The following is an 11,331-nucleotide window of genomic DNA, read 5'->3' as shown; positions in this document are numbered from 1 at the left end:
TTGAACTGCGTTTGAACCTTCTGTTAGTCTGTGTGGGTGAGGTAGTGCTAAGAAAGTTGTGTAAGAGGGATGCTGTAACCTTTGGTCGGTTGGGGTTTCCACCCCTAGCCCCCGTTTTTTCTAATGATCCTAAGTAGATTGACACGCTTTGGTATTTAGCGCCAACTACTGCCGTCTTGTGGCCAGGCTTTTGAGCCAAATGCTTTGGGTCGGAGACCCTAATCGTCCTCTCTTCAGGGTGTGGAGGCGCGCTGGCAACATCTAATCCCAAGTGCAACTATGTATTACAATTCTCAACTAATCTCATGGTATGTCAGCCGTTGTGTGTTGTCATAAGTGGGGTTGCTACGCTTGCCGCATACGGATAAGTGAAAACAGGCTACTGCCGACTCCTCTCTTTTCCTTTGATATACTTTTCCCTCTTCGTTCCCGCCACCCCATGTTCAGGACTGGGGACCTCGTTCATCTCCCCATTTTTGTCCACCTTTGTGATTGGACGGGATAATGAGACGAACGCTGAAAAGCCCTCAAACTCTTGGTATTCAGATAGCTCCTGATTAAAACCTTGCAGATCTAGAACGTGCAGACGACATTGTTCTTGCCTTCAAAGACGAGAAGAACGCACCTTTGTTTGTGGATAAACTGACCAAAGCCCTTTGGCATTCGCTTGGCCTCCACAGGGTGTGAAGTCACGCTCCTGAATTAATATCTAATTACAATCCAGGACGAGGCACTTGAATTTGTGAAGCAATTACGCACCTTGGAAGTTGATTAGTCCCGACCGTAGTGTGACAAATGAGACTAATTAACAAAATATCTAAGGCCCCGGTCTTGTCTACTAATTTAAGACTCGTATGGCAGCAAACGCCGTATTCCTGAACCTGAGGGGAGGTGTGTATCTGGCGAGATGTGGCCACTGTGAGCAGCTGAACTGAGGCGTCTTCAGGTCTTCGATAACCGTTGTCCCAGAACCGTATCTAATGTAGGGTGATGTAGGCGAATTCGCAAGGAATCGGAAAGCGAGCATTCGGTTGCTCAAAATGGACTTCATTCGAAGAATGCAGTTCGCCTTGTCCATGTTTTTCGCATACAGATCCTCTTTACTGGTGGCTGATCGGATGGCAGTTGATCTGTTCGCCGAGCATCGTCAGTGCGCACTGACGATATCTCCTTGACCGGGGACGAAGCGTTTGCAAGCCAATTGCCAAGCTCGGCGAACAGATCAACTGCCATCCGATCAGCCACCAGTAAACACATTCGAGCTACCTATATTTCGACAAAAAGACCCTCTTTGGACGAAGGATGTGCCGTGTTCAATTCAGGGTGATGCAAGCGGAGAGGTGACCAACCTCTGACCTACCAGAGGGGCATGATACAGATTACGAAAAGTCTGGGTGCTGCCGGTTTGACTCGCCTTCCTGGATGGGGTTTGCGTGATCTTTCTGAATAGACGCTGCTAACTGATATCAATAGCGTTGTTGTCAGTCTGAATGTGTTCGAAGGTGTAGGCATCTCAGAATGATGGTGGTAGGCTAGCCACCTACTTTCATTCTCTTCCTCACAATACAGCTTCCAAATAAATTATGGTTTTAACTCAACGGGTCTCCAATGAAATAGCGGAGCTAATCCAGAAAAATGAGGTAGTCTTATAAATATATCGCCCACTATGCACCTCGTTAGTGAAGTGTGTACTCAACGACTGATAATGGTCCTGAGTCTTCCGGAATTCGTGAACAGGGCACGTTTATCCTGTATCTGGTTGCACAGCTTCTAGTTAAATGTTTGGCCCATTGTTTGCTTCCTAATCAGCTTTAAAACGCTCTGCCCGGAGAACCAGTCGTGAAATCTCGAAATCGAAATCTAAGTGAATTTCTCTTTAGCTCTATTGTGTGGTCGTCATGGTTGATTTATCGAAATTACAATCCTGTCTTATATGTATTGCTTCAAGACTTTTTACTACAATCGGATTGGCGCACAACACGACCACCTTGAACCATCATTTGCATTTCAATGAAAAGGTATCCTATTTTTCGAGGCCTTTGAGGGCCGACTAAACTTTAGGTGCCACGACACCGTGCCAAATTGATGCAGTTTGGCGCGTTCTTTGTGCATGATTTCAACCTAGGGTCAATCAATCGATAATTGTATTGTAGCAAATTCACGTAATCGAACTCGGCAGGAATCGTATGCATGGTCTAACTAGGTAATCAATCCGTTCGTGACGTTGTTGTCTTTGCACATGTTCTCCGTTTGTGTTTGTCCATACATTGGTTCTCTGTGTAGAAATGTTATGTTGCTAGACAAAGTGTTTTTCCCATGACATGTTATTAACAGAGCTGAACGGTCCCAAGTGCCATGGTAGTTGCATCGTAGGGAAGACATAACAAAATGCATTTGGATCCGAAGTTGGCGTTATTGGAGATATCGTCTTATCAGACTTTTCGCAGTTGATAAGAAATTCTGGCACCCAGAAAGGACCTTATAGAGCAGAGCTGTCACGAACATGTTGCCTGATTAATGCGTTAGTTACGTGGTGATATTGACCATATTTGTCTAAATGACAGTTGCGGCATCCACAGTAGTTTGGGACGTTGCTGAATACACAGAAACTGTCATTGCGTTCCATAGGTTGATGTTGTTCTGATTGTGATACGAAGCTTCCGTTTCTGAAATAATCGACATGAGGAGTGATTAGTTGAATGGAATCGATCCAGGCGGATCTCAAACACAGAAATCCCCCTACTTAGTGATTTGGGGAAATGGCTACGCTCAAACTTAGTCTTGATGGACTCCAAGATAGGATCGTCTTCTATACATACGCCTACATGTGCGTTCCACGGGAATGCCGTGACTGCGCAGTAAATCGAATGCATTTTTCAATCAAGCTCCACAGGATGGTATACTATCTTACCGTTTAAAACGTCCCCATGCGTTCACCGCAAACGTTCGTTTGCTATCAAATTTAAAATGGGATTTGTTCTGCTGACTGTATGTGAATGCTTCCAAACCTGTTTGATGTGATTTATGGTACTGAATCATATTTGTGTCGAGTACTTTTCATCAGCCACATCTAAGTGAGTTGGAGATACAACAGTGAGGCCAGAAATGCTATGATCACGCACTACTTTGTATTACTGGCTTCCTTGTTACCTATCTTTGTTTGCACGCCACCGTGCGCTTGCTCAGCGGACTGGTGTTTGTTCAGACATACCTTAACAAATAACACTTCGAGTTTCGAGGTGGATTCTAGTCGGATTTAGTCCTGACAACAGTGACTGTGTTGTATGGTATGGGTCTATGTGCATGTCGGATTAGCGAAAGCCCTCTTTATACCGGTGCGATTGCGAAGCGCGTTAGGAAAGAGAACGTTGGACATGTTCGGGAGAAGTTACTTGCTGATATCGTCGTTGTAGAGAGAATTAATGCATCAGCATCACCAGGCTGAGGTCCTAGCGTTAGGAAGAAACATACTGGAAGTGGACTATTGAACATGTGCAGTCGATGTCAGCATCCATCGTGAACGGTGGCCTGTGAAAAAGCAATACTTCAGTCACTCAGGTGACGAATGACAGGGTATCTTGAACACCAAATAGTACATATCTGGTGACTTCATCATCGACAGCATGACATCAGTGCTCAGCACCTATGTTTCACTGCCGTACAAACGTGGTTTATTTGAAAGCCTTATTGTAAAGAAGAGAATAGAGGTGGACGGGGAAGGACCTAGTGCTAGCTTACCACAATCATTCAGAAGTGCCTGCACCTCCAGACATTCGCTCAGGCAGTCTGGATAGAAACTGACAACAAGAACACCACTGACATCAGTTGGCAGACATATCTTGTAGTCTCTCTAAACCAGGCGCAGTGGGAATCACACGGCCCCATTCTGGAAGGCGAGTAGCAACGACAGCACCCAAACCTTTCGTGATCTCCTTCATACTCTGCCAAGTCAAGGGTTGGTCACGTCTATGCTTCCGTCACTCTGAGTTGGGCCTGCAAAACAGCACTCTCTTCGGCAAACGATGGCTAGGCATACGCAACACGTCCCGACCAACGTAGCTTCTGGTACTGGACACATTCTTCAATGGAATTACCCGTTGCACAACCGAAAACTCGCTTTCTAACTGCCTCATTACGGATTCGCCGACACCAACCCACACGAATTATGGTTCTGAGACAACGATTGTCGAACACCTGAAGACGTCTCAGTTCCACTGCTCGAATAGGCCAAGTCTCATAGCTATACGACAAAACAGCCCGTACTGTAACTGTATCTGGTGACACTTACTAATTGACAACCTCAACTGAACCTCAGTTGAATCTCCCTTAACAACAACTTAATTTGCAAGTGGATATATTTCATTAGGAGCGATTTGACAGTCAAATGTCTAAACCCCAGTCGATGAGGCAGTCCAGCTGTCATCCACATTTAGCTCAAATGAAGCGAATACGTAGCAGTGAGTGTTCCGCTATGGGCGCTGTATGAGGTCCTCATTTAAAGGCTCTAGACCTCCATACCCATTTACGTCAATAAAATTGGGGTTGGGCTTGTATTTCAAAATGAGCATCTTGATGAAACGTTTGTAATTAATGCTCCCACTCGCTCATCCAGCCCAGTGCAATCAACCAAATGGGTATGGCGGGTCGACCCAAAAACCCTAGTTTGTTTATGCTAAGAATCTCCGCGTAAATCTATATCTGTTACCACTGATACGACTATTTACCAATATTCAGTTCCTACTAATAACAATAACAAGTTAGAACAAACTTGGAACCCAATTCGAACATTCTACCGGTGCAAGGTGACTAGAGAACCTGTGGGCCTCTCTTCAAGAGTGCGCAACTTCAACGACGAGATTACGTATCTAACTTGCTTCAATAAAAACGAAAGTCTCGAGTGGCTACATTTTCCTGGATTCGAATTCCCGTAGCAAGCGGAAGTCCGGAACACATGCATCAAAACAGTCGATGTTTCCCAAACCCATCATTAATGAAACCCGTCATTAATGAAATTCACCGGCCTTTTTTGAGCCGACATGATTGGGTAGCACTGTTTGCTTACGCGCATTGGCGATATGAGTCGCATCGAAATCTATTGCAGCCTCCTTGCTGCATTCCGGCTGATTCACTCTTTTCAATGACTTCATCTTCCGACTCTTTGTTTTCTTTTTCGGGTTCGTGTTTGTCATGTGTCTGATATACTAGCGGATTTTTTGACCTTCGAACCCAGCAAACAAATTCCTAGGTGTTGTGAGTCTGCAGTTCACGAAACTCATTCATATACGTGCAGTAAGCAAGTATACAGGAGCAGTCGATTATTCGGTCCGTTAGGTGCTGATCAGTATACAGTATTTGACAGCAGCAGCCTGTATATGGACGGGAGCATCGTAATAAAGTTAGTTCGTCGCCGCAGTTATTTTGCAAGTGTATAATCATGGTTAGGCTCAGTCAGTTTCGGTAAAAGGGATGTTGTCGACACGAAGGCTCAGTTTTAGCGACAAGTTGTTTTGTGTCGTACTGAACTGCCGCAACCCTCTGAGAACTCGATCGAACTTGTCCTTTCCACTCAGTGTTTCCACCAGTTGTTTGTATCATTAGCTGCATAACAGCCTGCTTCTATGCTGTATCCTAATCGTATTGCTAATTTCGAATGTCTTCTCGTCCGAAATTCGCTTATTCGTGTGACACAGGTAGGGCTGGACTGCAATGAAGTCCGGTCTAATATCGGCGTGCGAGTGAATTTTCGAAAGGTGTTCACGCATTCTTCTGTATAGTAGACGCGATCACAACGTGACTGACCTGACAGCAGTAGATGTAAGAGAAGACACATAACGTGAATAAAAGCAGACTGTAGTTATTTTGCGAAAAACAGAAATGAAGTTAGTCTAAAGGATAATGTAATGCTTCTCTAGTCCGATAACTAGGTCTTGCATATTCCATCATATAGTATCCTGGTTGTCAGTCAATCGATACTATCTTTAATAAACAGGCTTGTTTCTTTCAGCAGTTATATTAGGATTGTCGTGTAATTTCTTTGCCTACTATAGTCAACAGCCTTATCAGGGTATCCATTCTGAGGGAGATTTTGCGTCTAATTCCGATGTACATATTGTTAGCATATGTGCTGGATAGCGGACGAGTATGAATACGCGTACTATCGGAAAGTCTCCCTTTTCATTTACTGCTTCCTCAGTCGCCTTGTAACGATATCTTGACCATTCGGCAACATTGGTCCCAACTTCCCTAGTACAGTTGTTTTTGTCCAACAACACGATTCCAGCTCCTTCGTCTGGCTGGCTAACAAAATATCTGGATTTTTCCGCAACTCCAATGCCTTATCAAAACGTTTCGGAGCGTTTGCATTCTGTCCTTCAGTTGTAGAACCATTCCGGTGCCTAACTGCCATGCAACCCGAAGGTTGCACGAGGCTGGGATACTAGCATATGTGCTGGATAGCGGACGAGTATGAATACGCGTACTATCGGAAAGTCTCCCTTTTCATTTACTGCTTCCTCAGTCGCCTTGTAACGATATCTTGACCATTCGGCAACATTGGTCCCAACTTCCCTAGTACAGTTGTTTTTGTCCAACAACACGATTCCAGCTCCTTCGTCTGGCTGGCTAACAAAATATCTGGATTTTTCCGCAACTCCAATGCCTTATCAAAACGTTTCGGAGCGTTTGCATTCTGTCCTTCAGTTGTAGAACCATTCCGGTGCCTAACTGCCATGCCACCCGAAGGTTGCACGAGGGCTGGGATACTGCCAGGTTGCCCAAGCCTAGACAGGGGAAGTCGAGAGGTAGAGGTCGGGTTCGAACCACATACCTTCCGGTCAGTAAATTCGCGCTCTAATCACTTGGACTATCTCGCCCCATTTGCATTCTCCGTTGATGTTCCGTTTACCAAGGTACTTTTGAATTGTTGCGCGCTAGAATTTCAAAAAGAAACATGTTTACCAAACCTTTCTCATAAATTTCCAAACTGTGTTACCATTGTGTTCCGTGTTAAGTAGACAAAGCTCGGATGTTTCGGTCGTAGCGCTGGGTTTTCTGTTAATTACGCGGTTGTATCATTTCCAGATTGTAGTTGGTCTAGCGTAGTTTCCTGGTAATGTGAAAATGAAACATAGGAGAACACTGTGCGAACACATTCCGAGGCGTTCGCACTTCATTGATGTTGACCACCTAAGCTCAGAGGTACGTGTGTTCAAATTTTTTCATCTAGTTCCCTACGTTGTCTTCGCTAACCAATTTATGGCTCTTCTGAACAGCTAAAGCGGTGACACTATGCTATGTATACCTGAACCATTTTTATGGTCTTCAAGCCTTTTAAGTGCATACACATTCATCATCTCGGGACAATTTGAGTTTTGGTAATTTGCAGCTTTCGAAAGTCTATTAACGGTCGAGCGTTCTGTCTTGTGTAACGTTCCATGAAATAGTATTCTGCTGTAAAATTAGCTCCCTAGGGAATACTTTCGACCAACTTTCTCTAAAAGAGAGCCATGTGCGTATATTTCTGATGAGGAACAGTATGTGTATTCCAGCAAAACTGGATATCTAATGAAGTCTCACCTGTCACTTTACCTCACAACTTCCTTTGGGGGCTTACACGCAATTGATTTACCGTTAGCGAAAGGCAACAGAAGTTTACGGGTGTCCCCATTAACACTCCATCAAGGAGACATTTTAGTTTCCACTGAAACTGATCCTGTTTTAGGAAATTATTCTAGTGAATCTGCGCTCCGCCGGTGCGTACTTCTTCAATCGCAACCGACCCTTTCTCCGTTAACGAAATTGGTACCTAAAGACAGTGTCCACCGCATGCTAACTGAACTCTATCCAACCGTTTTTTGTCACAGGTAAAATTGTTTATCCGCACCTAATCTGTAACGTCTCTGATGAATCCCGTTAACTCCGCGAGCCATTTTGTCGTGAAAAATTTTTGCAATCGGTTCGCTTTCACATGGAGAACTTCGCCTGATTCCCGGGCCTGGAATGGTTGACCATTACAGCTAGTTCAGTCTCCCACCAACGTTGATTCTTCCTCATGCCGTACATTGTCTGGGAACGCTGTTGATTGCAAATAATCTCACAAAGACAATAATCTTAATGGGTCAGCACGGCACCAGCTTCTTTCCGTACTGTCCGATTCTGTTCATATCTGAACTAACCTATCAAAGACAGGTTCGGCATTGTGTTTGCCAGGATCACTCTGGACAGCACCCTAGTTACGACATTATACACAATTTCCCTTGGATGCTTTGGAACTTGGTTCACATGTGACCACTCGCCTATTAAGTTGTAACTCTTCAGTTTATCTTCTACAGACCACTGTCACCATATTAGGCATTAATCAGCTATTCCCATCTTCATATTTTTGTTGGATCCGTATCTCCTGGTACAAATACCATCAGGGGATAATCTTTTTAATACCTATATCTGCCTCTCTGGGGAGCCAGGCCTCAAATGGACCTCGTTTTTCTCCGATCTGTGTGACGTCCAGGACTATTGCAGATTTCTTCAGGTGGTTTCCCAAAATGGGTAGTGTGTACTTCCATACCCAAAAGTCTGCTGACTGTGCGCCAGTTTTATTGGTCACCGGTTTCATTTTCCAAATCTATTTATGTCCGTTGACTGCTAGACAAACAGTTGGTATACCGCGATGTCGTCACACAAGATTGTCCGTACATGTGAAAAATCTGTCTGTTTCTCTTGACTGCAGTTACCAGACCAGCTGTCAAAGTCAGCCAACTTTCAGGCCGCACTCCTCTAGATTTCCATTCTCTCGGAGCCCCAACAATTTGCTTCTTTATTGAACTTGAAGATTGCATGGAGCTGAAGTTCGAAATGACGAGAAACGTCAGCTGCGGATTTCTCTAGAAATTTGTTCCAGCACTTAAATTTGTTACCCCTGCTTATGCTATTGAAGTAACCAACTTTGTGAAAAATTTACAAGTCATTTTGTTTGGGGGCTTTCGACAAAATGTTCCCGATTACCGCCATCGGCCATTGGTCTTCGTTTTAACTCTTCAAACCGTTACAACCTTGTGATATAATTAATCTCTATAGACTGGCATGATTACACATCTATGACAAGGATAGTGTCTGTGGACGAGTCTCATCATTTCCTAGGCTCATTACTGATGGAGTTACACTGAGCGAAGCACACAGAATGATGGAATGTCACGGAAAAGAAGTTCGGACGGTGAACACAGTAGAACAACAAATAGAAATCACTTTATCGTGGCCTCCTGCGTATCACGGAAGCGACGATTTTTATTGATGATTTCCTATTAAATTCACTTCCGAATTTATAGATCGCATTCACTGATAGTATATATCTATGGGCTGCTAGACACAAGTACAAACAGTCGCCAGTTTGATAACAAAACTCTCCAAATTTTAATATACGCAGACGTTTTTCTAAGTGCCAACTACCAGCAAGTTTTTGAAACCGGTAATCACCGAAATATGTCAAAGATATTAGGGAAACACAGATACTTAGATCCCTGAATCGAGTGATGTGTACAACAAATCATTTGGCTACCTGCTACTACTTAGTTGACCACGGGACACAGGTGGACATAGGAAGCATGCGATTGGGTATATTTTTTCGGGTATCCACCAACGTGTTTTGAAAACCCCGGTCCGCTTTGTTCAGTCTTGAAGGACACCACAGTGAGAAACGGAGCTGAGTCGATAATAACAAAACAAGTCCGTCATGAGTATCGTTATAATAAAAGAGAAGCATGGACCTATTCGACAGTCATTTTTGTTATTCGTTTTTGTGCCGAGTGCATGCGGTTGTACGGAAAAAAAGTTTTGGCAGTTGTGACAGGCTGAAACTATTCCACCTGTCTTCACTACTTTTCATTTTTTTCCGATTGAGTTTCAACTAAATTCCCATGGCTGTGTGGCGATCAAGCGCTGGTAATCAACACCGCCATTGCTGGTAGTGATTATGCTGTTGGCGAAGTGACAAATATCAGCCTTTGGAACACCGTAAACCATCGCGATATCGCTCCGACCAATAACAGGTCATCGATTATTGCTAATTTACGAAGGGCGTGTTCCAGTTTTGCAGCATTGTTTCATTGTGTGTCCCCATAAAGACCGTATTTAATAGGACAGACTTTCTGTCAGTGCCGAAGCCTCCGTTGAAACTGGGCTACTTCCTTTCATGCTTATGCAGCGAGAGCTTAATTATGCGAGTTTAGTATAAAACAAGTAAGTAATTTGATATTTTTCAATCCCTGTGACTGCTCATTCTTCCATACGAGTGCGGGTCTCTACGATGATACCGTACTGGCTACGGTGCACCGCGATTTCGCCTCGAGGTTGAACTTGAAAGGATGTTGTCTTGATATGATACCATATGAAACTCGTTATCTCAGTTTTTGGGGATTAAAACACTCAAGGCACCGCTTGAACTTCCGTTTTGTACTTCAACCATAAAGAAAAGCGACTCTAATGACATTGGTAAATTATACCCCTCTCAACTGATCCCCCCTTATTACAGTTTCATTTGCGTGGCAAAAATTATTTGCTAATTGTCGTGCGCGGTTTTCTAACAAAATCGATTTTCTCCTTAAATAAAGGCCAACTGCACTGTTGGGGGCGAATTATGCATGATTTACGATCCGGTTGATTAGCCTCAATCCACGTATAAACCATCCCGAGATTCCCGTAGTCGCCTGTCTATCGATCACCTAACCAAGCGTATTCATGTGATTCTCCTTCATAGCCTCCTTCCTGCAGAACAACCTGGTCGTTTCGGTGGTCACCGTATCCCTACTCTACATACCAAGTGCCTATGGAATAGTAAGTTTTGTAGTTATTGACTGAAGTGAATTGCACTGTTCGTCGAATGCACATGACCTGCTCATCCAGGTAAACACACATGAAATTGGATTACATGTTTGCACAGAGTTCAAACCGATGTCTAACCTTATACACTGTTGGACTGCCTTACTGAAGATTTTTTATGGCCTAGTCCTTGCAGACAGTGTGTATGCCTTCAAAGTATGATCCTTAGAGCATATCCAAGTGGACTTATGGTATCGTGCTTCTGACCCAGACCATTGTTCGCTTTTCCGTCATATGGCCCAGCCACACGGTCACCCTTATGGTCATAGCATAGCAACATTCCGATCCAACATGATGTAAACCAACATCACTTACACCATATGGTGCGAAAACCATGATACTTTCACTTTACCAGCATGAATGGAGATAACTGAAAACCTCAGCTGCTAGATTGAGTGGAGCCCCAGTCAAATATCCGTCATCTCTGGTACCTCGATGTCTACACAGAATATATATATATAT

General features: G+C 43.9%; 1 protein-coding gene across 1 annotated transcript in view; it reads left to right on the top strand.

The window, feature by feature from the left end:
• T265_01228 (hypothetical protein) overlaps window positions 1-11,331 on the top strand; it is a gene marked incomplete at both ends in the record, with an annotated part of 24,898 nt that overhangs the window by 5,277 nt on the left and 8,290 nt on the right. The window contains one exon of the mRNA XM_009165213.1: window positions 10,762-10,824. Coding sequence (XP_009163477.1) covers window positions 10,762-10,824 — 63 coding nt within the window. The remainder of the gene's footprint in view (window positions 1-10,761; window positions 10,825-11,331) is intronic.

This window comes from Opisthorchis viverrini (assembly GCF_000715545.1).
Source record: "Opisthorchis viverrini unplaced genomic scaffold opera_v5_13, whole genome shotgun sequence".
Classification (NCBI taxonomy): domain Eukaryota; kingdom Metazoa; phylum Platyhelminthes; class Trematoda; order Opisthorchiida; family Opisthorchiidae; genus Opisthorchis; species Opisthorchis viverrini.
This window is presented reverse-complemented; position numbering and strand designations above follow the sequence as displayed.